This window comes from Hemiscyllium ocellatum (assembly GCF_020745735.1).
Source record: "Hemiscyllium ocellatum isolate sHemOce1 chromosome 27 unlocalized genomic scaffold, sHemOce1.pat.X.cur. SUPER_27_unloc_1, whole genome shotgun sequence".
NCBI lineage: Eukaryota > Metazoa > Chordata > Chondrichthyes > Orectolobiformes > Hemiscylliidae > Hemiscyllium > Hemiscyllium ocellatum.
The window spans coordinates 96,323-124,311 of NW_026867476.1; the positions used below are offsets into that span (position 1 = coordinate 96,323).

General features: G+C 52.4%; 1 protein-coding gene across 1 annotated transcript in view; it reads right to left on the minus strand.

Annotated features, from left to right (window-relative positions):
* Positions 1–24,585: 24,585 nt before the first annotated feature.
* LOC132807037 (zinc finger protein 845-like) overlaps positions 24,586–27,989 on the minus strand; it is a 46,465-nt gene continuing 43,061 nt past the window's right edge. The window contains exon 9 of the mRNA XM_060821344.1: positions 24,586–26,418. Coding sequence (XP_060677327.1) covers positions 24,679–26,418 — 1,740 coding nt within the window. The 3' untranslated portion in view covers positions 24,586–24,678. The remainder of the gene's footprint in view (positions 26,419–27,989) is intronic.

The following is a 27,989-nucleotide window of genomic DNA, read 5'->3' on the forward strand; positions in this document are numbered from 1 at the left end:
TAGAGAGAGACAGGGAGGGCAGGATAGAGAGAGTGATACAGGGAGGGCAGGATAGAGAGAGCGATACAGGGAGGGCAGGATAGAGAGAGCGAGACAGGGAGGGCAGGATAGAGAGAGCGAGAGAGAGAGAGAGACAGGGAGGGCAGGATAGAGAGAGAGAGAGAGACAGGGAGGGCAGGATAGAGAGAGAGAGAGACAGGGAGGGCAGGAGAGAGAGAGAGACAGGGAGGGCAGGAGAGAGAGAGAGAGAGACAGGGAGGGCAGGATAGAGAGAGGGAGAGACAGGGAGGGCAGGATAGAGAGAGAGAGAGACAGGGAGGGCAGGATAGAGAGAGAGAGACACACGCAGGGAGGGCAGGATAGAGAGAGAGAGACACACGCAGGGAGGACAGGATAGAGAGAGAGACACAGCGAGGGCAGGATAGAGAGAGCGAGACAGGGAGGGCAGGATAGAGAGAGCGAGACAGGGAGGGCAGGATAGAGAGAGACAGGGAGGGCAGGATAGAGAGAGAGAGAGACAGGGAGGGCAGGATAGAGAGAGAGAGACACACGCAGGGAGGACAGGATAGAGAGAGAGAGACAGGGAGGGCAGGATAGAGAGAGCGAGACAGGGAGGGCAGGATAGAGAGAGACAGGGAGGGCAGGATAGAGAGAGCGATACAGGGAGGGCAGGATAGAGAGAGCGATACAGGGAGGGCAGGATAGAGAGAGCGAGACAGGGAGGGCAGGATAGAGAGAGCGAGAGAGAGAGAGAGACAGGGAGGGCAGGATAGAGAGAGAGAGAGACAGGGAGGGCAGGAGAGAGAGAGACAGGGAGGGCAGGAGAGAGAGAGAGAGAGACAGGGAGGGCAGGATAGAGAGAGGGAGAGACAGGGAGGGCAGGATAGAGAGAGAGAGAGACAGGGAGGGCAGGATAGAGAGAGAGAGACACACGCAGGGAGGACAGGATAGAGAGAGAGACACAGCGAGGGCAGGATAGAGAGAGCGAGACAGGGAGGGCAGGATAGAGAGAGCGAGACAGGGAGGGCAGGATAGAGAGAGACAGGGAGGGCAGGATAGAGAGAGCGATACAGGGAGGGCAGGATAGAGAGAGCGATACAGGGAGGGCAGGATAGAGAGAGCGAGACAGGGAGGGCAGGATAGAGAGAGCGAGACAGGGAGGGCAGGATAGAGAGAGACAGGGAGGGCAGGATAGAGAGAGCGATACAGGGAGGGCAGGATAGAGAGAGCGATACAGGGAGGGCAGGATAGAGAGAGCAAGACAGGGAGGGCAGGATAGAGAGAGCGAGACAGGGCGGGCAGGATAGAGAGAGAGAGAGACAGGGAGGGCAGGATAGAGAGAGAGAGAGACAGGGAGGGAAGGATAGACAGAGAGAGAGAGGGAGGGCAGGATCGAGAGAGAGAGACAGGGAGGGCAGGATAGAGAGAGAGAGAGAGAGACAGGGAGGGCAGGATAGAGAGAGCAAGACAGGGAGGGCAGGATAGAGAGAGCAAGACAGGGAGGGCAGGATAGAGAGAGCGAGACAGGGAGGGCAGGATAGAGAGAGAGACAGACAGGGAGGGCAGGATAGAGAGAGAGAGAGACAGGGAGGGCAGGATAGAGAGAGAGAGAGAGACAGGGAGGGCAGGATAGAGAGAGCGATACAGGGAGGGCAGAATAGAGAGAGCGATACAGGGAGGGCAGGATAGAGAGAGCGATACAGGGAGGGCAGGATAGAGAGAGCGAGACAGGGAGGGCAGGATAGAGAGAGCGAGACAGGGCGTGCAGGATAGAGAGAGAGAGAGACAGGGCGGGCAGGATAGAGAGAGAGAGAGACAGGGAGGGAAGGATAGACAGAGAGAGAGAGGGAGGGCAGGATCGAGAGAGAGAGACAGGGAGGGCAGGATAGAGAGAGAGAGAGACAGGGAGGGCAGAATAGAGAGAGCGATACAGGGAGGGCAGGATAGAGAGAGCGATACAGGGAGGGCAGGATAGAGAGAGCGAGACAGGGAGGGCAGGATAGAGAGAGCGAGACAGGGCGTGCAGGATAGAGAGAGAGAGAGACAGGGCGGGCAGGATAGAGAGAGAGAGAGACAGGGAGGGAAGGATAGACAGAGAGAGAGAGGGAGGGCAGGATCGAGAGAGAGAGACAGGGAGGGCAGGATAGAGAGAGAGAGAGACAGGGAGGGCAGGATAGAGAGAGCAAGACAGGGAGGGCAGGATAGAGAGAGCAAGACAGGGAGGGCAGGATAGAGAGAGCGAGACAGGGAGGGCAGGATAGAGAGAGAGCGAGACAGGGAGGGCAGGATAGAGAGAGAGACAGACAGGGAGGGCAGGATAGAGAGAGAGAGACAGGGAGGGCAGGATAGAGAGAGAGAGAGAGAGACAGGGAGGGCAGGATAGAGAGAGCAAGACAGGGAGGGCAGGATAGAGAGAGCAAGACAGGGAGGGCAGGATAGAGAGAGCGAGACAGGGAGGGCAGGATAGAGAGAGAGACAGACAGGGAGGGCAGGATAGAGAGAGAGAGAGAGAGACAGGGAGGGCAGGATAGAGAGAGAGAGAGAGAGACAGGGAGGGAAGGATAGACTGAGAGAGAGACAGGGAGGGAAGGATAGACTGAGAGAGAGAGAGGGAGGGCAGGATCGAGAGAGAGAGACAGGGAGGGCAGGATAGAGAGAGCGAGACAGGGAGGGCAGGATAGAGAGAGCGAGAGAGAGAGAGAGACAGGGAGGGCAGGATAGAGAGAGAGAGAGACAGGGAGGGCAGGAGAGAGAGAGAGAGACAGGGAGGGCAGGATAGAGAGAGAGAGAGACAGGGAGGGCAGGATAGAGAGAGGGAGAGACAGGGAGGGCAGGATAGAGAGAGAGAGAGACAGGGAGGGCAGGATAGAGAGAGAGAGACACACGCAGGGAGGACAGGATAGAGAGAGAGAGACAGGGAGGGCAGGATAGAGAGAGCGAGACAGGGAGGGCAGGATAGAGAGAGACAGGGAGGGCAGGATAGAGAGAGCGATACAGGGAGGGCAGGATAGAGAGAGCGAGACAGGGAGGGCAGGATAGAGAGAGCGAGAGAGAGAGAGAGAGAGACAGGGAGGGCAGGATAGAGAGAGAGAGAGACAGGGAGGGCAGGAGAGAGAGAGAGACAGGGAGGGCAGGAGAGAGAGAGAGAGAGAGAGAGACAGGGAGGGCAGGATAGAGAGAGGGAGAGACAGGGAGGGCAGGATAGAGAGAGAGAGAGACAGGGAGGGCAGGATAGAGAGAGAGAGACACACGCAGGGAGGACAGGATAGAGAGAGAGAGACAGGGAGGGCAGGATAGAGAGAGCGAGACAGGGAGGGCAGGATAGAGAGAGACAGGGAGGGCAGGATAGAGAGAGCGATACAGGGAGGGCAGGATAGAGAGCGCGATACAGGGAGGGCAGGATAGAGAGAGCGAGACAGGGAGGGCAGGATAAAGAGAGCGAGACAGGGCGGGCAGGATAGAGAGAGAGAGAGACAGGGAGGGAAGGATAGACAGAGAGAGAGAGGGAGGGCAGGATCGAGAGAGAGAGACAGGGAGGGCAGGATAGAGAGAGAGAGAGAGACAGGGAGGGCAGGATAGAGAGAGGGAGAGACAGGGAGGGCAGGATAGAGAGAGGGAGAGACAGGGAGGGCAGGATAGAGAGAGAGAGACAGGGAGGGCAGGATAGAGAGAGAGAGACACACGCAGGGAGGACAGGATAGAGAGAGAGAGACAGGGAGGGCAGGATAGAGAGAGCGAGACAGGGAGGGCAGGATAGAGAGAGACAGGGAGGGCAGGATAGAGAGAGCGATACAGGGAGGGCAGGATCGAGAGAGAGAGACAGGGAGGGCAGGATAGAGAGAGAGAGAGAGACAGGGAGGGCAGGATAGAGAGAGAGAGAGACAGGGAGGGCAGGATAGAGAGAGGGAGAGACAGGGAGGGCAGGATAGAGAGAGAGAGACAGGGAGGGCAGGATAGAGAGAGAGAGACACACACAGGGAGGACAGGATAGAGAGAGAGAGACAAGGAGGGCAGGATAGAGAGAGCGAGACAGGGAGGGCAGGATAGAGAGAGCGAGACAGGGAGGGCAGGATAGAGAGAGACAGGGAGGGCAGGATAGAGAGAGCGAGACAGGGAGGGCAGGATAGAGAGAGCGAGACAGGGAGGGCAGGATAGAGAGAGAGACAGACAGGGAGGGCAGTATAGAGAGAGAGAGACAGGGAGGGCAGGATAGAGAGAGAGAGAGACAGGGAGGGAAGGATAGACTGAGAGAGAAGGATAGACTGAGAGAGGGAGGGCAGGATCGAGAGAGAGAGACAGGGAGGGCAGGATAGAGAGAGCGAGACGGGAGGGCAGGATAGAGAGAGCGAGACAGGGAGGGCAGGATAGAGAGAGAGAGAGAGACAGGGACGGCAGGATAGAGAGAGAGAGAGAGACAGGGAGGGCAGGATAGAGAGAGAGAGAGAGACAGGGAGGGAAGGATAGACTGAGAGAGAGAGAGGGAGGGCAGGATCGAGAGAGAGAGAGACACAGCGAGGGCAGGATAGAGAGAGCGAGACAGGGAGGGCAGGATAGAGAGAGCGAGACAGGGAGGGCAGGATAGAGAGAGAGAGAGAGAGAGAGACAGGGAGGGCAGGATAGAGAGAGCGATACAGGGAGGCAGGATAGAGAGAAAGAGAGAGACAGGGAGGGCAGGATAGAGAGAGAGAGAGACAGGGAGGGCAGGATAGAGAGAGAGAGAGACAGGGAGGGCAGGATAGAGAGAGCGATACAGGGAGGGCAGGATAGAGAGAGAGAGAGAGACAGGGAGGGCAGGATAGAGAGAGAGAGAGACAGGGAGGGCAGGATAGAGAGAGAGAGAGACAGGGAGGGCAGGATAGAGAGAGACAGGGAGGGCAGGATAGAGAGAGCGAGACAGGGAGGGCAGGATAGAGAGAGCGAGACAGGGAGGGCAGGATAGAGAGAGAGACAGACAGGGAGGGCAGGATAGAGAGAGAGACAGACAGGGAGGGCAGTATAGAGAGAGAGAGACAGGGAGGGCAGGATAGAGAGAGAGAGAGACAGGGAGGGAAGGATAGACTGAGAGAGAAGGATAGACTGAGAGAGGGAGGGCAGGATCGAGAGAGAGAGACAGGGAGGGCAGGATAGAGAGAGAGAGACGGGAGGGCAGGATAGAGAGAGCGAGACAGGGAGGGCAGGATAGAGAGAGAGAGAGAGACAGGGACGGCAGGATAGAGAGAGAGAGAGAGACAGGGACGGCAGGATAGAGAGAGAGAGAGAGACAGGGAGGGAAGGATAGACTGAGAGAGAGAGAGGGAGGGCAGGATCGAGAGAGAGAGAGACACAGCGAGGGCAGGATAGAGAGAGCGAGACAGGGAGGGCAGGATAGAGAGAGCGAGACAGGGAGGGCAGGATAGAGAGAGAGAGAGAGAGAGACAGGGAGGGCAGGATAGAGAGAGCGATACAGGGAGGCAGGATAGAGAGAAAGAGAGAGACAGGGAGGGCAGGATAGAGAGAGAGAGAGACAGGGAGGGCAGGATAGAGAGAGAGAGAGACAGGGAGGGCAGGATAGAGAGAGCGATACAGGGAGGGCAGGATAGAGAGAGAGAGAGAGACAGGGAGGGCAGGATAGAGAGAGAGAGAGACAGGGAGGGCAGGATAGAGAGAGAGAGAGACAGGGAGGGCAGGATAGAGAGAGACAGGGAGGGCAGGATAGAGAGAGAGAGACAGGGAGGGCAGGATAGAGAGAGCGAGACAGGGAGGGCAGGATAGAGAGAGCGAGACAGGGAGGGCAGGATAGAGAGAGAGACAGACAGGGAGGGCAGGATAGAGAGAGAGACAGACAGGGAGGGCAGTATAGAGAGAGAGAGACAGGGAGGGCAGGATAGAGAGAGAGAGAGACAGGGAGGGAAGGATAGACTGAGAGAGAAGGATAGACTGAGAGAGGGAGGGCAGGATCGAGAGAGAGAGACAGGGAGGGCAGGATAGAGAGAGCGAGACGGGAGGGCAGGATAGAGAGAGCGAGACAGGGCGGGCAGGATAGAGAGAGAGAGAGACAGGGACGGCAGGATAGAGAGAGAGAGAGAGACAGGGACGGCAGGATAGAGAGAGAGAGAGAGACAGGGAGGGAAGGATAGACTGAGAGAGAGAGAGGGAGGGCAGGATCGAGAGAGAGAGAGACACAGCGAGGGCAGGATAGAGAGAGCGAGACAGGGAGGGCAGGATAGAGAGAGCGAGACAGGGAGGGCAGGATAGAGAGAGAGAGAGAGAGAGAGACAGGGAGGGCAGGATAGAGAGAGCGATACAGGGAGGCAGGATAGAGAGAAAGAGAGAGACAGGGACGGCAGGATAAAGAGAGCGAGACAGGGCGGGCAGGATAGAGAGAGAGAGAGACAGGGAGGGAAGGATAGACAGAGAGAGAGAGGGAGGGCAGGATCGAGAGAGAGAGACAGGGAGGGCAGGATAGAGAGAGAGAGAGAGACAGGGAGGGCAGGATAGAGAGAGGGAGAGACAGGGAGGGCAGGATAGAGAGAGGGAGAGACAGGGAGGGCAGGATAGAGAGAGAGAGACAGGGAGGGCAGGATAGAGAGAGAGAGACACACGCAGGGAGGACAGGATAGAGAGAGAGAGACAGGGAGGGCAGGATAGAGAGAGCGAGACAGGGAGGGCAGGATAGAGAGAGACAGGGAGGGCAGGATAGAGAGAGCGATACAGGGAGGGCAGGATAGAGAGAGCGATACAGGGAGGGCAGGATAGAGAGAGCGAGACAGGGAGGGCAGGATAAAGAGAGCGAGACAGGGCGGGCAGGATAGAGAGAGAGAGAGACAGGGAGGGAAGGATAGACAGAGAGAGAGAGGGAGGGCAGGATCGAGAGAGAGAGACAGGGAGGGCAGGATAGAGAGAGAGAGAGAGACAGGGAGGGCAGGATAGAGAGAGAGAGAGACAGGGAGGGCAGGATAGAGAGAGGGAGAGACAGGGAGGGCAGGATAGAGAGAGAGAGACAGGGAGGGCAGGATAGAGAGAGAGAGACACACACAGGGAGGACAGGATAGAGAGAGAGAGACAAGGAGGGCAGGATAGAGAGAGCGAGACAGGGAGGGCAGGATAGAGAGAGCGAGACAGGGAGGGCAGGATAGAGAGAGACAGGGAGGGCAGGATAGAGAGAGCGAGACAGGGAGGGCAGGATAGAGAGAGCGAGACAGGGAGGGCAGGATAGAGAGAGAGAGAGACAGGGAGGGCAGTATAGAGAGAGAGAGACAGGGAGGGCAGGATAGAGAGAGAGAGAGACAGGGAGGGAAGGATAGACTGAGAGAGAAGGATAGACTGAGAGAGGGAGGGCAGGATCGAGAGAGAGAGACAGGGAGGGCAGGATAGAGAGAGCGAGACGGGAGGGCAGGATAGAGAGAGCGAGACAGGGAGGGCAGGATAGAGAGAGAGAGAGAGACAGGGACGGCAGGATAGAGAGAGAGAGAGAGACAGGGAGGGCAGGATAGAGAGAGAGAGAGAGACAGGGAGGGAAGGATAGACTGAGAGAGAGAGAGGGAGGGCAGGATCGAGAGAGAGAGAGACACAGCGAGGGCAGGATAGAGAGAGCGAGACAGGGAGGGCAGGATAGAGAGAGCGAGACAGGGAGGGCAGGATAGAGAGAGAGAGAGAGAGAGAGACAGGGAGGGCAGGATAGAGAGAGCGATACAGGGAGGGCAGGATAGAGAGAAAGAGAGAGACAGGGAGGGCAGGATAGAGAGAGAGAGAGACAGGGAGGGCAGGATAGAGAGAGAGAGAGACAGGGAGGGCAGGATAGAGAGAGCGATACAGGGAGGGCAGGATAGAGAGAGAGAGAGAGACAGGGAGGGCAGGATAGAGAGAGAGAGAGACAGGGAGGGCAGGATAGAGAGAGAGAGAGACAGGGAGGGCAGGATAGAGAGAGACAGGGAGGGCAGGATAGAGAGAGCGAGACAGGGAGGGCAGGATAGAGAGAGCGAGACAGGGAGGGCAGGATAGAGAGAGAGACAGACAGGGAGGGCAGGATAGAGAGAGAGACAGACAGGGAGGGCAGTATAGAGAGAGAGAGACAGGGAGGGCAGGATAGAGAGAGAGAGAGACAGGGAGGGAAGGATAGACTGAGAGAGAAGGATAGACTGAGAGAGGGAGGGCAGGATCGAGAGAGAGAGACAGGGAGGGCAGGATAGAGAGAGCGAGACGGGAGGGCAGGATAGAGAGAGCGAGACAGGGAGGGCAGGATAGAGAGAGAGAGAGAGACAGGGAGGGCAGGATAGAGAGAGAGAGAGAGACAGGGACGGCAGGATAGAGAGAGAGAGAGAGACAGGGAGGGCAGGATAGAGAGAGAGAGAGACAGGGAGGGAAGGATAGACTGAGAGAGAAGGATAGACTGAGAGAGGGAGGGCAGGATCGAGAGAGAGAGACAGGGAGGGCAGGATAGAGAGAGCGAGACGGGAGGGCAGGATAGAGAGAGCGAGACAGGGAGGGCAGGATAGAGAGAGAGAGAGAGACAGGGACGGCAGGATAGAGAGAGAGAGAGAGACAGGGACGGCAGGATAGAGAGAGAGAGAGAGACAGGGAGGGAAGGATAGACTGAGAGAGAGAGAGGGAGGGCAGGATCGAGAGAGAGAGAGACACAGCGAGGGCAGGATAGAGAGAGCGAGACAGGGAGGGCAGGATAGAGAGAGCGAGACAGGGAGGGCAGGATAGAGAGAGAGAGAGAGAGAGACAGGGAGGGCAGGATAGAGAGAGCGATACAGGGAGGCAGGATAGAGAGAAAGAGAGAGACAGGGAGGGCAGGATAGAGAGAGAGAGAGACAGGGAGGGCAGGATAGAGAGAGAGAGAGACAGGGAGGGCAGGATAGAGAGAGCGATACAGGGAGGGCAGGATAGAGAGAGAGAGAGAGACAGGGAGGGCAGGATAGAGAGAGAGAGAGACAGGGAGGGCAGGATAGAGAGAGAGAGAGACAGGGAGGGCAGGATAGAGAGAGACAGGGAGGGCAGGATAGAGAGAGAGAGACAGGGAGGGCAGGATAGAGAGAGCGAGACAGGGAGGGCAGGATAGAGAGAGCGAGACAGGGAGGGCAGGATAGAGAGAGAGACAGACAGGGAGGGCAGGATAGAGAGAGAGACAGACAGGGAGGGCAGTATAGAGAGAGCGAGACAGGGAGGGCAGGATAGAGAGAGAGAGAGAGAGAGACAGGGAGGGCAGGATAGAGAGAGCGATACAGGGAGGCAGGATAGAGAGAAAGAGAGAGACAGGGAGGGCAGGATAGAGAGAGAGAGAGACAGGGAGGGCAGGATAGAGAGAGAGAGAGACAGGGAGGGCAGGATAGAGAGAGAGAGAGACAGGGAGGGCAGGATAGAGAGAGAGAGAGACAGGGAGGGCAGGATAGAGAGAGCGAGACAGGGAGGGCAGGATAGAGAGACAGGGAGGGCAGGATAGAGAGAGAGAGAGACACAGGGAGGGCAGGATAGAGAGAGAGAGAGACACAGGGAGGGCAGGATAGAGAGAGCGAGACAGGGAGGGCAGGATAGAGAGACAGGGAGGGCAGGATAGAGAGAGAGAGAGACACAGGGAGGGCAGGATAGAGAGAGAGAGAGACACAGGGAGGGCAGGATAGAGAGAGAGAGAGAGAGAGAGGGCAGGATAGAGAAAGAGAGACATGGAGGGCAGGATAGATAGAGAGAGAGAGAGACAGGGAGGGCAGGATAGAGAGAGAGAGACACAGGGAGGCCAGTGTACGTTCCTGTTAAATACCTTATAACTGGGCTCCTATCCATTTCAGAGGCTATCTGACAACGTTGCTGCTGCCTGAATGAATGAAACTCAAACCCTAGCTTCTGCAGTCAGTGTAATATCCTGTATTCTGTTATTATGTTTCCTGACCTCCAGCAAGCAGGCCGAGCATTTTAAAAACGTTTACTCATGTCAACATCCACAATATTGGCATGTCTTATATTTTATAAGTGAACTGAACAGATACCCTTCGTCCCATCAGGAATAACAGCCAGTACTTCCCACATGTTTGAACCCATCTCTTACATCCCAGGACTGAATCCCTTCAAACCTTTGTGTCCAAATTATTTAAAAATTACATCGCTGTACTCATAGGATTTTAATGACTGTAAGCACTGTGTATGAATTGTATGTGGTGATTCTAATGCTGTATCGAAACTGTGTGATTGCTGAATAAAAGAGGCCATTTTTGCTGAATTTTGGTGATTCGTTGAAGGCGATCCCCACCGGATAAATAGCTACGGGATCGCACAACCTCAACAGTTCACCGGAAAGTTTGCAGATGCCTTCCCATCTTGCTCCAAAAGAAATGCGCAGTCCGTGGGCACTGGATCCAGGGAATTACTTTGCGCAGTCCCCACTTTGGAAGTCGCCCCAGTCTGACTCAAGATCGGGATACCGAGCGACAACCTTTACATATTCACAAACTGAAGCCTTCAACCCCGTTCTCCAAGTTGGAAAGTTTAACAGCAATCCAGGTTTGTTCAATATATCGTTTCAGCTGCATGACCCTGTGATCTGTCGCTGTAACTTCTGTGTCCTAGGATTCTGCTACTTGACAAAGGAGCAGCGCTCCGAAAGCAAGTGCTTCCAATTCATTGGACTATGACCTGGTGTTGCGTGATTTTGTTGTTTTTTTTTAACCAAGTTAATGGGAAGGTAAGGGTGGAGCATTCCACACAGAGCTCTTCCATTGACCAAGATCTGGTGGTCCATAATCTGCCTGTTCTCCACCACGGCAGCGATGGCTTCCCACAGCTTAGTCCAAAGTCCGGAAGCCAAGCTGAGAGGTACGGGCAGGGGGCAGAGGATGGGGACGAGCGCAATTATTTTCAGTCCGAGTGCAAAGCGAACCGAGAAAATTTACAGCCCGGGGGACACAGGCCCTTCGGCCCCTCCAAGTCTGAGCCGACCCACTGTCTGAACCTGTCGGTCAATTCCTAAGCGTCTGTACCCCTCTGCTTCCCACCTACTGCTGCATCTGTCCAGACGCATCTGAAATGAAGCTACCGTGCCTGCCTCTCCCACCTCTGCTGGCAACGCCTTCCAGATGCCCACCACCCTCTGTGTGAAGTACTTCCCACCTCAAAAGCGTGACCTCTCATTGTTGAATCCCTCACCCTGGGGAAAAGCTCATCTCTATCCACCCTGCCTCTCCCCTCCATGACTTTGTAAACCTCAATCAGGCTCCCACCCCCCTTCTCCTCCTTTTATCGAATGAAAACAAACCTGACCTACTCAACCTCACCTTCCATACCAGGGGCGACATCCTCGTAAACCTCTTCTCTGTCCCCCTCTCCCCAAAGCGTCAACATCCTTTTGGTAATGTGGTGACCAGAATTGTGCACGGTGTTCTAAACATGACCGAACTGAATGTTCAAGGATACTAAGGGTTCCACAGAGATTTGCCAGGGCGCTGGAGGGTTTGATATGAAAGTTGGGGGTGTCTTTCTCTAGAGCGTGGAAGGGTGATCTCGCAAGAGTTTATTAAATCCTGAGGGGTAAAGATAAGGTAAGTGACATGTCTATTTTCCCTAGTTGGGGGTCTGGAATTTCAAAACCAATGGGACACATTTTGAAGGTGCGAGGTAAATGTCGGAAACAATTGTTTTCATTTAAAAGACAGTTGGATAAGGGCAAGGTTTGAAGGGATGTGGGTCAAGAGTTGGCAGGTGGGACTAGCTTTCAGTTTGGGATTAGGGACGGCACAGACGCGTTGGACCGAAGGGTCTGTTTCCGTGGAGTCACAGAGGTGTCCAGTTACAGAAACAGACTCTTCAGCCCGACCCGTCCGTGCTGACCCAGGTATCCCTAACCTAATCCAGCCCCCCTTTGCCAGCCCTTGGCCCAATCCTTTCCTATCCCTGTCCCCATCCACCTTTTCAACGCTGTCATTGTACCAGCCCCCACCACTTCCTCTGGCAGCTCATTCCACACACGCACCACCCTCTGCACCGTCGGGTCCCTTTCCCCTCTCACCCTAAACCTTACGCCCGTCTAGTTCTGGACTCCCCCACCCCAGGGAAAAGACCTTGTCTATTTACCCCTATCCATGTCCCCTCATGATTTTATAAACCTCTATAAGGTCACCCCTCAGCCTCCGACGCTCCAGGGAAAACCAGCCCCAGCCTGTTCAGCCTCTCCCTGTAGCTCAAACCCTCTAATATCCTTGTAAATCTTTCGTGAACCCTTTCACGACATCCTTCCAGCTCCTGCCACGGGGAAGTTCTGGAGAGACAAGGCCATGTTTGGAGCTCTGCCTGCAGTTCTGGTCATCCTGCTATCAAAAGGATATTATTAAACTAGAAAGAGCACAGGAGACATTTACCAAGATGCTGCCTGGACTGGAAGATTTGAGTTATCAGGACAGGCTGAATAAGTTGGGACATTTTTGAGTATAGATGACTGAGGGGTGACCTTACAGAGGTCTATAAAATCACAGGAGGCAGAGATAAGAGAGAGCTTTTCCCTGTGGTAGGGGAGTCTATAAAAAAAAGGTGAGAGGGGTCCCAAGGGGCAATTTGTTCCCACAGACAGCGCAAAGTGTCAGAAACGAGGTGCCAGGGGGAGTGGAGGAGGCGAGTACAATTTTTGTCGTCGAAGATGGACGGGGATGGGGTATGAAGGGATACTGGGAGACAGTGAGGTCCGCTGGAGATCAGCATCGTGAGTGTGTCGCTGGGAAAGCACAGCAGTGTCCAGAGGAGCTGGGAGAACCGGAGCCCTTCATCAGGAATGAGGGGTATTGGCCAAACGCAGGCGACTGGAACTAGATTGATCGTGAACACCGGGCGGCACGGGCAAGTGGGGCCGAAGGGCCTGTTTGCACCCCAAGAGACCTCTCTGGGGTGGTGTCAGGAAGGGGTTTGGAGGGACGTGGGGCCGGATTGGGTTCGGGATACCTGGGTCGGCACAGACGGGTCGGGCCGAAGGGTCTGAAGCAGGCGCAGAGAGTCCGCCCGGGCCAGTGGAGAATCGCTCTTTCCCCGACCTGAGGCTGAAGTCAGCTTTTATTTGTGACCATCCTGTCCAAGTCAGAAATGTGGAACGTGCAATGGATCTGGGGGTGGAGTAATCTTGTTCCAATGATGCTCATTGGGAAATTAGTTATCGGAGGAACGTCTTAATTCCTCTAAGCGAAGGAGCATGCTGGCTAACTGATGCTTCCAAAACTCTCTGCAGGTCGGTGCTAATGTCACCTCTGAGGTGGAGCAGTGCCTTGTGCTGGTGCCTCTCTGACCTGTCCTTTGGTATCACTGGTGTGTGAAAGTGCCCTGGGGGGGCTTTGGGATAGCTGTGGCGCTCTATCAGGAGCTTGGACGTGTATTCCCTTGTCCGCAAGCCTGCTGGGTCCCGGCTGAGGCATTCTGAGTACGGTTTTGGCCAATTCCGCTTTGGTGGGTTGGCAGATCTCAACCCACCCATACCCCTACATTTACCCCTTACCTAACACTACAGGCAATTTAGCATGGCCAATTCACCCTGACCTGCACATCTTTGGACTGTGGGAGGAAACCCACGCAGACACGGGGAGAACGTGCAAACTCCACACAGTCAGTCGCCTGAGGCGGGAATTGAACCCGGGTCTCAGGCGCTGTGAGGCAGCAGTGCTAACCACTGTGCCACCGTGCCGCCCACAAAGTTCTCAAGTCGGCCTCAGGAAGGGTGTGTGTGTGTGGTGGGGGGGAAAGGAGATAGACATCGTCAGGCAGAGAAGACAAGGAATGGTATTCTGAAATTCCTGGCTGCGGGAGCTGGAATTAATCCCTCATAATGAGGAGCTGGGTGTGGGGGGGTGGACAAATGGTCACTTCACAGGAGGACAGAGCTCCGGGAAGTGCTACAGGAGGGTAATGGTACGAGGGGAGAGGAAATTCAGGGACAAGGAAGAAAAATCAAATTTATAGATTTGCCTGTCTACTTCCACATGCGTCTGTCACTGCGTCTCTCTGTGCCTGTCTCCATGTCTGTCCATATATGTGTCTCTTTGTCTGTCTGTGCATCTGTCTCTCTCCATATCTCTCATGTTTATCTACATATCTGTCCACTTCTCTCTCTCTGTCTGTCTCTTGTGTCTATCTGTCTCTCTATGTCTCATTTTTTTTGTTTATCTCCATATCTGCCTGTCTCTGTCTTTACATGTGTCTGTTTGTATGTCTCTGTGTCCATGTCTCTTGTGTCTATCTGTCTTTCTCTTTGTGTCTGTCCTTGCATGTCTCTGTATCTGTCTGTCTCTCTGACTGTCTATATATCTCTGAGTTTGTCTATCTGACTCTCTCTGGATATCTGTCTGTCTGTTTCTCTGTCTATATATGTCTCTCGTGTCTATCTGTATCTGTCTATATATCTCTCTGTGCCTCTCTCTATGTCTGTCTCTATCTGCCTGTGCCTGTTTCTATGTCTGTCTATACATCTGTCATGTCTGTAAACCTCTCTGTGTCTACCTGCCTGACTGTTTCTCTATTATATTTCCCTGTGTGTCTCTCTCTGTCTGCCTGTTTCTCCGTCTATTTCTCTGTTTGTTTATGTCTCTCTGTCTGCCTGTTTCTCTATTATGTTTCCCTGTGTCTCTCTATCCATCTGCCTGTTTCTTTGTTTATTATGTTTTCCTGTGTGTCTCCGTCTGTCTGCCTGTTTCTGTCTGTTTTCCTGTCTATCTGCTTGTTTCTGTCTGTTTCCCTGTGTCTGTCTGCCTGCCTGTTTCTCTGTTTCCCTGTCTATCTTCCTGTTTTCCTGTGTCTATCTGTCTGTCTGCCTGTTTTCCTGTCTATCTGCTTGTTTCTGTCTGTTTCCCTGTGTCTGTCTGCCTGCCTGTTTCTCTGTTTCCCTGTCTATCTGCCTGTTTCCCTGTGTATATCTGTCTGCCTGCCTGTTTCTCTATTATGGTTCCCTGTGTGTCTCTATTCATTTGTCTGCCTGTTTCTCTGTCTATTATGTTTCCCTGTGTCTCTATCTGTCTGCCTGCCTGTTTCTCTGTCTATTATATTTCCCTGTGTGTCTCTATCTGTCTGCCTGCCTGTTTCTCTGTCTATTATGTTTTGCTGTGTGTCTCTATTCATTTGTGTCCGTTTCTCTGTCTATTATGTTTCCCTGTGTGTCTCTATCTGTCTGCCTGCCTGTTTCTCTTTCTGTCTATATGTCTCTCATGTCTATCTGGTTTGTTGTGTTTTTTTTTAATGAACCAAATACACCTGGATTTTCAAAGGACATTCTATTAAATCAGCTTTCAGGCTGGGAACTTTACAACCTAAACTGCACCTTTTAGTTCAATGTCCAATCCCAAACAAAATCTGATTTGTCTGAACTATCAGACTGCCAACCATCACTGCGTAGGGCTGAGCTAAAAGCCCCATCTTCTGAAAACACTGGTCCAAAATCCTGGACTTTTTAAAAGTAAAGCAAGAAGGCAGGGCAGCCGGGGAAAGGGCACGGGCACAAAGCTGGCTGACTGTGTCGGCCGAAAACCCGATTCACCCGTCCTCTCTGAGAGAGCAGGCCTCAACTCCATCCAACCCAGAGTGAACAGGTCCCCTCGGCCATGTCATGACAGTTCCAATCCATAGCCCGGGCGTGGAAACTCGGTGACCTTCCGTTGAGTAAAAAATGAGGTCTGCAGATGCTGGAGATCACAGCTGCAAATGTGTTGCTGGTCAAAGCACAGCAGGCCAGGCAGCATCTCAGGAATAGAGAATTCGACGTTTCGAGCATAAGCCCTTCATCAGGGTGCAGAGGGAGCACTGCACTGTACTGTCTTTCAGACACGATATTCTACCGTCTCTCGATTTGGGTCCCCGCTTGTAGGGATTGCAATTGATAATTTGTTGATTTTTTTTAAGGTGGTTCGGATCAGCCCCAGATCCCTGGTTCTGACACTTATTAGTTCACGGCAGTAAAACTTTCTGTTCGTTAAACTACAGAAAAGCTCACTTCGCATCATCATCTGCTAAAGGAGGAACAGGTAACTCCCCAAATTCCACTATTTAAAGAGAGAAAAAAAATCAATTGTGTTCCTTAACTCTGAAAGTGAACATTAAACAACTATTTACAACTCAAAGCCTCCCTCCTTTTAAAGGTCTGTTCTCTACACCCAACTCTACCACAATATAGACTGGAAGCAGAGGCTGACGGGGAAGACAGTAGAGCAAAAATGGCAGGAGTTTGTGGGTATAATTGAGGACACTATACAGAGGTTCATCCCCAAGAAAAGAAAGATTATCCGGGGAGGGATTAGACAACCATGGCTGACAAAGGAAGTCAGGAAATGTATCAAAGAAAAAGAGAGATCCTATAAAGTGGCCAAGAGCAGTGGGAAATCAGAAGATTGGGAAGGCTGCAAAAACAAACAGAGGATAACAAAGAGTGTAATAAGAAATGAGAGGATCAAAAATGAAGGTAGGCTAGCCAGTAATATTAGAAATGATAGTAGAAGTTTCTTTCAGTACATAAGAAACAAACGACAGGCAAAAGTAGACATTGGGCTACTTCAAACTGATGCAGGGAGCCGAGTGATGGGAGATAAGGAAATAGCAGGAGAACTTAACAAGTACTTTGTGGCAGTTTTCACAGTGGAAGACATGAGTAATATCCCAACAATTAAAGGGAGTCAGGGGGCTGAGTTGAGTATGGTTGCCATTACAAAAGAGATAGTGCTAGAAAAGTTAAAAAGTCTTAAAATTGATAAATCTCCTGACCCCGATGGGATACACCCTAGAGTTCTGAGAGAGGTGGCTGAGGAAATAGCGGAGGCATTGGTTGAGGTCTTTCAAAAGTCACTGGAGTCAGGAAAGGTCCCGGATGATTGGAAGATAGCTGTTGTAATCTCCTTGTTCAAGAAAGGATCAAGACAAAAGATGGAAAATTAAAGGCCAATTAGCCTAACCTCAGTTGTTGGAAAAATTCTACAATCCATCATTAAGGATAACGTTTCTAAATTCTTAGAAGAGCAGAGTCTGATTAGAACATGGATTTAGTAAGGGGAGGTCATGCCTGACAAACCTGTTGGAATTCTTTGAAGAGGTGACAGGTAGGTTAGACCAGGGAAACCCAGTGGATGTGGTCTATCTAGACTTTCAAAAGGCCTTTGATAAGATGCCACACGGGAGGCTGCTGAGCAAGGTGAGGGCCCATGGTGTTCGAGGTGAGCTGCTTGGATGGATTATTGGCTGTCTGACAGAAGGCAGAGAGTTGGGATAATAGGTTCTTTTTCGGAATGGCAGCCGGTGACGAGCGGTGTCCCACAGGGTTCAGTGTTGGGGCCACAGCTGTTCACATTATATATTAATGATCTGGATGAAAGGACTGGGGCATTCTAGCGAAGTTTGCAGATGATACGAAGTTAGGTGGACAGGCAGGTAGTACTGAGGAAGTGGGGAGGCTACAGAAGGATCTAGACAGTTTGGGAGAGTGGTCCAGGAAATGGCTGATGGAATTCAATGTGAGCAAATGCGAGGTCTTGCACTTTGGCAAAAAGAATAAAAGCATAGACTACTTTCTAAACGGTGAGAAAATTCGTAAAGCCAAAGTACAAAGGGATCTGGGAGTGCTAGTCGAGGATTCTCTAAAGGTAAACATGCAGGTTGAGTCTGTGATTAAGAAAGCGAATGCAATGTTGTCACTTATCTCAAGAGGGTTGGAACATAAAAGCAGAGATGTGCTACTGAGACTGTATAAAGCTTTGGTTAGGCCCCATTTGGAGTACTGTGTGCAGTTTTGGTCCCCACACCTCAGGAAGGACATACTGGCACTGGAACGTGTCCAGTGGAGATTCACACGGATAATCCCTGGAATGGTTGGTCTAACATACGAGGAATGGCTGAGGATCCTGGGATTGTATTCATTGGAGTTTAGAAGATGAAGGGGAGACTTAATACAGACGTACAAGATAATACATGACTTGGAAAGGGTGGACGCTAGGAAATTGTTTCCGTTAGGCGAGGAGACTAAGACCCGTGGACACAGCCTTAGGATTAGAGGGGGTCAATTCAGAACAGAAATGCGGTGACATTTCTTCAGCCGGACGGTGGTGGGCCTGTGGAATTCATTGCGGCAGAGTGCAGTGGAGGCCGGGACGCTAAAGGTCTTCAAGGCAGAGATTGATAGATTCTTGATGTCTCGAGGAATTAAGGGCTACAGGGAGAATGCGGGTAAGTGGAGTTGAAATGCCCATCAACCATGATTGAATGGCGGAGTGGACTCGATGGGCCGAATGGCCTTACTTCCACTCCTATGTCTTATGGTCTTAATATACTGCTCCAATAAAAGCCTCTATTAAAATTCCATCAACTTAGTTTCCAAAACCAGACAGTGGTTGTCCCTTCCAGTGTTGATCTGCCTCTGGCTGTAGATCTCCCTGGGTTGGCTTTGGGTCTTTTGCTGCAAAGATGTTCATCTGAAAAATGTACCTTTGACAGAGAGTGTTTTGAGTGGCAGTCTTTCTCTGGATGGCAGGTTGTCACTTTCTCTGGCTAAGTCTCAAAACGCCGGTTTATTTATACCCCGAACATCGATCGTCTTACTGGTTCAATGTTGTCAAAACAGTAAAATTCAAATGCGATTGGGTTTCAGTGTCCTGGAGCATCGTTTAAACTGATTGCTTAAATTCTAAATGTCATGAAGATGGCAGCCAAATATTTACATAGTTTCAATTGTCACATGACAGGTGCCTGCAAAGTCTCATTGCCAACAACTTGCACTCTCGCTTAAAGGTACAGTACACGCTTTCAACTTCAGAACAGTACTGATAACTTCCTGGCTCGAGAGATGAGAAATGCTAGAGCCACAACCCTGCATTTTGACGTTCCTCTAGATGAGTTCAGTTCTCAGAGGTTCTGTTATGAACTTTTGAGGAAGACAGGAAAGATGATCGTCATGGAAGTGGCCATGCTGAGGGGTAGCGCAGCGTGAGGAAAAAGTGCTGAGGTGTTTTCTTTTCACTTTTTTTTAAGAGCAATAGGGATGGACGATCGAGCAGTTGCAGGATGTGGGAGGTCAGCGTCCCTGCTGACATTTACCTGCGAGCAGTGCACCCAGCCCCACGCAGAGACCGCATGAGGGAACTGGAGCTGGATGAACTCTGGATCATTCAGGAGGCCAAGGGATTGATAGACAGGAGTTACAGGAAGGTAGTCACACCTAGGTTACAAGATGAAGGGTGGCAGTCAGGAGAGGGAAAGGGAATAGGTAGTCAGTGCAGGGATCCCCAGTGTGACCATTCCCCTCAGTAACCAGTATACCATTTTGGATACTGTTGGCTGTGAGGGGATGGGGCAATCTCCCAGGGGGAAAGCCGTAGCGGCCAGGTCTCTGGCATTGAGTCTGGCTTGGAAGGGAAGGGGGGAGAAGAGGAGAATAGTAGTGGTACAAGATTCATTGGTTATGGGAACCGACAGGAGATTCTGTGGACGAGAACAAGACTCCCAGATGGTATGTTGCCTCCCAGGTGCCAGGATCAGGGATGCCTTGGTTTGAGTCTACAGCATTCTTAAAGGGGAGGGCGAACAGCCAGAAGTCATGGTACACGTCTGTTTCAATGACATAGCGAGGTACAGGACTGAGGTCATGAGAAGTGAATTTAGGGAGTTAGGAAAGAAGCTATAAAGGACATCAAGGGTAGTAATCTCTGGGTAGCTGCTTGTGCCATACAATGGTGAGGACAAGAGTAGGAAGATATGGCAGATACATGGCTGAAGAGTTGATGCAGGAGCAGGGTTTCACATTTGTGGATCATTGGGTTCTCTTCTGGAGAAGGTTATGACCTGTACTAAAGGGACGGGATACATCTGAACTCAAGGGAAACCAATATCCTTGCGGACAGGTCTGCTAGAGCTGTTGGGGAAGCTTTAAACTAGGTTGTTGGGGGGAGGGGGGGGGGGAAACAGAGTGTCAGTTCAGAAGATGCAGCACGTGGTGTAAAGGTAGATGCATGGAGCAGAGAGACTGAGAGGAAGCGTCAACTAAAATGGAAAGAGGATGTGAGTCTAGGCAGAAGGAAGCAACGCAGAGACCAGAGCAAACGTCAGAGAAAAGTAAAATTGGCCGAGAGAATCATGTGCAAAGGACAGGGAGATTGTGAGATGAAAGGGACAATAAGTGTCAGGGCACTTTATGGGAATGCCCATAGTATTTGAAACGACTCGTGCACATCAGTGCAAAGGGCTATGATTTCATTGCCATCACCCGGTCGCAGGGTGGTGTTGACTGGGAATTAAATAGCCAAGGGTATCAGGTAATTCGGAGTGATAGGCAGCAAGGAAAGGGAGGTGGGCTCACGCTCTACATTAAGGACGAGAGCGATAGGGAGAAATGATACAGGATCTAAGGATCAAAATGTTGAATCTGTTTGGATGGAGATCAGGAATAGTAAGTCACTGGGGAGTAGACCACCCAATAATAATGTTACAATAGTGATCAATCAAGAAATATTTGACGCATGTATGAACAGAACAGGAGTAATCATGGGGGACTTTAACATGCATGAAGATTGGCTGAATCAAGTCGGTAGAGACAGCCTTGAGGAGGAACTCGTAGAACTCATCCATGATAACTTTCTTGGACAGCATGTCACTGAAACCTACAAGGGAGCATGCCACCATAGATCTGATCCTGTGTAATGTGACAGGTAAAATTAATGATCTCGCAGTTAAGGATGCCCTCGGAAAGAGTCGCCACAGTATGATCGAATTTTGGAAACAAATGGAGGGGGAAATAGGAGAACCGAAAACCACGGTGTTGTGCTTAAACAAGGGAGACTATAATGCGATGAGGAAGGTGTTGGGCTAAATCAGACTGGGATCACAGGTTTTATGATGGATAGGTTGAGGAATGGGGGAGGACTTTCAAAGAGATTTCTCACAGTGCTCAAGGCAAGTATGTTCCGGTCAAAAACAAGGAGAGCAAGGGTAGGAACAGCCAGGCTAAAATAAAGGAAGACATCCAATTAAAAGCTCAGGCTTACAAAGTCGCCATGACTTGTGGGAAACAGGAAGGTGGGGAAAACTTGAAAAAGCAACAAAGAACCATGAAACAAGCAATAAACAAAGATAGATTATGAATGCAAATTAGCACAGAATATGAAAACAGGTAGGAAACGTTTTTTATAAATATGTAAAATGGAAAAGGGTGGCTAAAGTGGACATACATCTCTTGCAGGATGAGAAAGGGGGACTGATATTGAGGAATGCTGAAATGGCCGAGGCCTTGAATACCTATGTTGTTTCAGTGGAAGATGTGTCTAACATGCCAAAGAATGATGTTTAGGATCTGAGTTGAGGACTTGAATTCAATTGTTATCACTAAAGGGGTAGTGTTAAGCAAACCTGAGGGTCTAAAGGTAGATAAGTCCCCTGCTCCTGATGGAATGCATTGCAGGGTGCTGAAAGATGTGGCGGAAATTATAGCAGATACCTTAGTGGTAATTTACTCAAAGTCACTGGTGGAAGACACACTGCTAATCTTAAAAAAGGATGTAGGCAAAAGGTAGGTAACTATAGGCCTGATAGCTTAACATCTGTAGTTGGGAAAATGCTGGAGGCTATTGTTAAAGAAGAAACAGTGATATATCTGGATGGAAGCCACCCTTTTCCATTTTATATATTTATAAAATCTTTTCCTACCTGTTTTCATATTCTGTGCTAGTTTGCATTCATAATCTATCTTTGTTTATTGCTTGTTTCATGGTTTTTCGTTGCTTTTCCAAGTTTTCCATCAGGCAGACCCAGCAAGGATTCGGGAAGGGAAGGACACATTTGACAAACTTACTGGAGTGCTTTGAGGATGTAACAAGCGCGATGGATGGAGGGGAACAGGTGGATTTTTGCAGACATGGATTCTCAAAAAGAAGTTCCGTAAGGTGCTGCATAGAAGACTCATCCATAAGAATGCATGGAGTTGCATGGATAGAGGACTGGTTAACCAACAGAAAGCAGAGAGTGGGGATGAATGGGTGTTTCTCTGGCTGGAGATTAGTGGCAAGTGGGGGTGCTGCAGGGGTCAGTGTTGGGCCCGTTCGTGACATTTATAAATGATTTGGAAGACGAGATCGAGTGTAATGTCCCCAAGTTTGCTGACGGCACTAAATTGACTGGAAAGGCAAATCGTGCAGAGGACGTGGAGGGTCTGCAGAGAAATTTGTGTCGGGTTAATGTCGAGTGGCAGATGGAGCACAACGTTGGTAAATGTGAGGTTATCCACTAAGAATGGGAGGTCAGGGTATTAATTAAATGGTGAAGGATTGCTGCATGCTGTTGCGCAGAGGGAGCTAGGACTGCCCCTACATGAATCGCCAGTTCTTTTGCAGGTGCAGCAGGTAATCAGGAAGGCAAACAGAATATCGGCTTTCGTTGCTGGAGGGATTGAATTTAAAGAGCGGGAAGGTTCTGCTGCCATTGTACCAGGTGTTAGTGAGGTGGCACCTGGAGTATTGTGTGCAGTTCTGGTCTCCTCACTTGAGGGAGGATATCCTGGCTTCGGAGGTGGTGCAGAGTGAGGTTCACCAGGTTGATTTCAGAGGTGAGGGGGATTACCCTGTTAGATTAGATTGCATCCAATTAGATTACTTACAGGGTGGAAACAGGCCCAACGAGTCCACACTGACCCTCCAAAGAGCAACCCACCCAGACCCATTCCCCTACATTTACCCCTTCAGCTAACTCTAGAATGGCCAATCCACCCTGACCCGCACATCTTTGTGACTGTGGGAGGAAACCGGAGCACCCGGAGGAAACCCACGCAGACACGGGGAGAACGTGCAAACTCCACGCAGTCAGTCGCCTGACGTGGGAATTGAACCCGGGTCTCTGGCGCTGTGAGGCAACAGTGCTCACCACTATGCTGTCCAAAAGGAGGGGTTGAGCCACCTGGGCTAGAATTTAGAAGAATGAGAGAGAGGATCTTGTAGAAACATATAAAATTATGCAAGGGCATAGATAAAATAGAGGCAGGCGGGGTTTTTTTTCTGCTGGTGGGCGAGACTGGGACGAGGGGGCACAGCCTCAAGATCGGCGGGGGGGAAAGAGAGTAGATTTAGGACAGAGATGAGGGAGGCTTTTCCCAGAGGAGCCGTGAATCTATGGAATTCTCTGCCAAGGAAGCAGTAGAAGCAGCTTCATTCAATATATTCAAGACACAGTTGGCTGGGTTTTTGCACGGTAGGGGGGGTTAAGGATTGTGGGGATAACGCAGGCTGGAGGAGCTGAGGCAATAGATAGGTCAGCCATGATCTTAGCGATTGATGGAGCAGCCTTGAGAGCCGACTCCAGGTTCAATTACAACGAAACATAAGATGACAGGTAGGTCGACAGACAGGTACAGAGATAGAGCCACAGAGTCTCAAAGTTTCACTTGGTCACATGTTCCCTCTTGATCAGCCAGAATATTGAACCAACTGGCACATCCCTGGTCCCCGCCGGTGCTGGTTAGTTCAGAAGGAAACGTTTGCTGCGTTTCTGACGTGGCCCGAGTGAAAGCCATCGCAGCAGCGCGGAGTTGGCCGAATCGTCGCACTGTCCTCTTTTGCTTTCGGACGCTTCGGGGGCCGACGTCCGACCGAGAGAATATCGCGGAGGAGAGGCAGCAGCGGCTGGCCTGGAGTTCTGTCCCCGCCCAGGCCTTCCCATGCTGACGCAGTCTCTTTTCTCGGACGCGACATGAATTCGCAGGCAGGCAGGCACCCGGAGGGAACCGGGACTTCTTTAAAAAAAAAAGACGCGTGTGAGGAGTCGCGAGTGACATTATTGCGCAGTTGGGTACGATACTCGTGGAGTCGGAGGCAGGAAATTAGAATTTGGTGTTTGTAAAATGCTGGAGGGAAGCATTGCGTGTTCCCTATAAAAGATCATGTGCTTTTCCTGTGCTTAGAGATTTAAAGTGCAAATGCACATTTGAATGGAAAGGGCAGACAGTTAGCAGACCAAGCAGCAGACAACAGCCCCCTGAATTCAGCCAATCAATTTGAACCAGACACTTCAATACCAAAGATCAATTCAATTTAAATCTGACGGTTTTGACAACACAGTACCAATCCTATTGGAAGAAATATTGTTAGGTCATTGAGGGTGGCCAAAGAAGGGGCTAGTTGGACAAAGGGCCGAGAGCCAGCTGCCATCCCCAGAGCTAATGGCCCTCAGCTCTCAAGAGAGAATCGCTGGCTCTCACAGCCTCCTTTCTGTCTTACAGAAAGCACCTTCTCGATAACTACAGTACCAACAACACAACTAGTTAGGATTCCTGACAGAATAGCCGACAGGGAAGGCACAGAACGTTCCGGAAGAGACACAAGCTGGCTGTAATTTCAAGAGATAAAATTCTATTTCTTTTTTCAATATAAGCGGGACATGAAATTATTGGAAAGGCATACCACTAGACTCTTTCTTTATTCGGGGAGAGTTAATAGTTGAGAGAGATTTATTCGGTTTGTTTATCATTTAGTTAATTTGTTCACTGTGAGAGTTAGATAGATATGTTGTCATTTGTCAGTTTTAAAGTGTTGGAGATTTATTTTATTGAATCGCTAGAAGTCGATGAAAAGCAGGTTACCCCACTTCTCAATGTGCTTTCCCAGATTATAGGGCGAGGTGTTCTGTTTCGGTTTTTAGATCTTGGGGTGGAGGGAGAGGTCAATCTCTGCTTAATGACAATAACGAACACGATGGTGGAGGGATTACCCACCAGCAGGAGGGAGACGGCTACTTCTCGCTGGAAGCCTGGTAATCCGCCGGCAGCGGGCGTTTGCAGTGTCGCTGGTGCGCCCGCAGGTTGGCGAGCTGAGTGAACCCTGCCCCGCAGGCGGGGCAGGCGAAGGGCCGCTCGCCGGTGTGGACCCGCCGGTGCCGCAGCAGGCTGTAGGACTTGGTGAAGCGTTTGCCGCAGGCCGGGCAGCCGAAGGGCCGCTCGCCGGTGTGGACCCGCCGGTGGGCCGTCAGGTCGGAGGCCTGGCGGAACCGCCTGCCGCAGGCGGCGCAGCCAAAGGGCCGCTCCCCGGTGTGGACCCGCTGGTGCCGCTGGAGGCTGGCTGGCCCGGTGAAGCCCTTGCCGCAGGCGGGGCAGGCGAAGGGCCGCTCGCCGGCGTGCGCCCGCTGGTGCTCGGCCAGGCTGGCCGCGTGCCGGAACTTCTTGCCGCAGCGGCCGCAGGCCAGCCGCTTCTCGGCGTGGGCCTGCAGGTGGGAGCGCAGGCTGGACGACCAGGAGAAGCCCTTGCCGCACGCCGGGCAGGTGAACGGCCGCTCGCCGGTGTGGACCCGGCGGTGGACGTTGAGGTCGGAGGAGGACCGGAACCACTTGCCGCACACGGGGCAGCTGAAGGGCCTCTCCTCGGTGTGCGTCCGCTGGTGGGAGAGCAGGCACGTCGACATGGTGAAGCCCTTGCCGCACAGCGCGCAGGTGAAGGGCTTCTCCCCGGTGTGGACCCGCCGGTGGGTGTCCAGCAACGACGGGTAGCAGAAAGCCTTGCCGCAGTCCTGGCACTTCCACGGTTTCTCCCGAGCGCCGGGCGCCGCGTGGACCCGCCGGTGGTGCTCCAGCAGCGACGGGTAGCAGAAGGTCTTGCCGCAGTCCTGGCACTTCCACCGCTTCTCCCGGGCGCCGGGCGCGGCGTGGACCCGCCGGTGGCTCTCCAGCCGGCAGGGGTAGTTGAAGCCTTTGCCGCAGTCGCCGCACTTCCAGGGCTTGTCCGCCGCCCCGGGCCCCTCGTGGACCCGCCGGTGAATCTCCAGCCAGGACGGGTACTCGAAGCCCTTGCCGCAGTCGGCGCACTTCCACGGCTTCTCCCCCGGCCCGGCGTGGACCCGCCGGTGGTTGTCCAGCCGGTGGCTGTGACCGAAGGCCTTGCCGCAGTCCTCGCACTTCCAGGGCTTCTCCCGGGGCGGTGCGTGGACGCGGCGGTGGTTCCGCAGCAGGGACGGGTAGCTGAACCCCTTGCCGCAGTCCCCGCACTTCCAGGGCTTCTCCGCCGCGTCCGGCCCGGCGTGGCTCTCGCGGTGGTTCCGCAGCAGGGACGGGTAGCTGAACCCCTTGCCGCAGTCGCCGCACGTCCACGGCTTGCCGCCGGCTGCGGGTTTGCCGTGGACGCGCTGGTGGTTCCTCAGCAGCGACGGGTAATTGAAGCTTTTGCCGCAGTCCCCACACTTCCACGGCCTCTCCATCGAAGCCTCGCCGGCTCGGGGCATGGGGGCCCGGCTCCTTCCCTCCCGCGGTGTTTCGTCTGTTCTTTTCAAGCTGTGCAAAAACTCCCGGCTCTCCCGGTCTTGGCCGGGCGCGCCCGGTCCTCCTGGTCTCACCCGGACACGGCGACGTTCGGAACCTCTTCCCAGAGACCGGACGTTTCTGGTTGCGCGTTCGGAGGCCGGTGCCAGTTCAGAGCCGGACGCTTGGCGCCCACTCTCGTCAGATCTCGCGGCGGTGAGAACACGCGTCTCTGCCGAATTCCCCTGCAAAAGGAGTTCGCAAAGATCAGCATTGTAAACGCGGTACAGAAACGCAGAAGCTGGGGATCATTTCTTTTCCCCTGCTCTCGGTTTCCCCCCCACAGCTATAAATCCACATCCCACCGTACCCTCCCCGCCATTCCAGGGGCTGAAATAGGAACAGTAGGAGGCCATTCGGACCCCAGAGACTGTACTAGCATTCAATGAGACTACGGCTGATCCAAACATCATAGGCTTCAGGCCTCATTCCTCGATATCTTTCCTTCACAAAGCACTTAACAGGGGTTAAAGCCAAGAACGGAGAAGGCTGGTATTCAGGAGCAAAAAGAGAAATTTGCCAGAGACTCAGCAAGTCGAGCCACATCTGTGAAGATAAATCAAAATTTCAGGCCTAGTGACCCTTCAGAACATCTCTTCACAGGATGGTCTGGCCCGAATTTTCAGACTGTGCCCTCAGTTCTGTGGAAATAGTTCATGTCCTTCCCTATCAAAGTCTTGTAGATTTCTTGTCATCCCTCCTTGCAACCTAACTCCTGACGTCTCAGGTATCATTCTTGCAAACGTCATCCAAGATCCTCAGACAGCATTTTCCAAAGCCACAACCATCGAGAAGGGACAAGGGTCAGAAGATGTCTAGGAATACTGCTCCCACCCCCCCACTTTCAGGTTCCCCTCCAAGCCGCTCCCCATCCTGCCTCGGAAACGTATCGCCGTTCCTTCACTGTCGCTGGGTCAAACTCCCGGGATTCCCTCCTTCAGGGCAGCGTGGGGGCCACCCACAGCAGGTGGGCCGCAGTGGTTCGAGAAGGCCGCCTCACCCCCTCCGGCCTTCTCGAGGGGCAGCTAGGGGACGGGGTGATACATGCAGGGCCCAGCTAGCGCCGCCCACCTCCCACAGAATGAATAAAGAAGTCAACAAAAGAAAACCCGACTTTTGTTCTGCTGTCACGACAATAAAAACAAGGACCTGTGGATGTTGGAAATCTGAAACCCTAACGGAAATTGCAGGAGAAACTCGTCAGGTTTGGCAACATCTCTGGAAGAAGGAGAGAAAACACAGCTCTGAAGAAAGGTCACCGGACTCGGAAAGTCAAGTCGGTTTTCTCTCTCTTTCGCCCCACACTGTCCTTAAGGAGGGAATTCCAGGACTCTGACCCAGCGACAATGAAGGAACATAAGAAATGAGGAAGAGGAGCTTGTTCTGCCATTCAACAGGTTGATCTGATGTCCCTCCATAACCCTCGATTTGCCCCACTCATCAGGGATCTTTCCACCTCAGCAGAACGTGCTGAGTTTCTCCAGCAATTTCTGACTTTATTTCAGACCATCGACTTCTGCAGCAGCTCATCGCTTCTGTTCTGCTGCCTACCCCAGCCTCCATTTTGTTTCTCCGCTCCCAGCCTTGGGCTGTGGGGGGGAGATTGTACAGCAGTTGTGCAGTTGAGCATCGCTGCCTCAGAGTGCTAGGGATCCAGGGTTTGCTTCCACCATTAGTGTATTGCGTCTGTGCAGGGGTTTGCACGGTCTCCCAGCAACCCCACCCCAGCGTCGGCTCCAGTTCCCCGCCACAATCC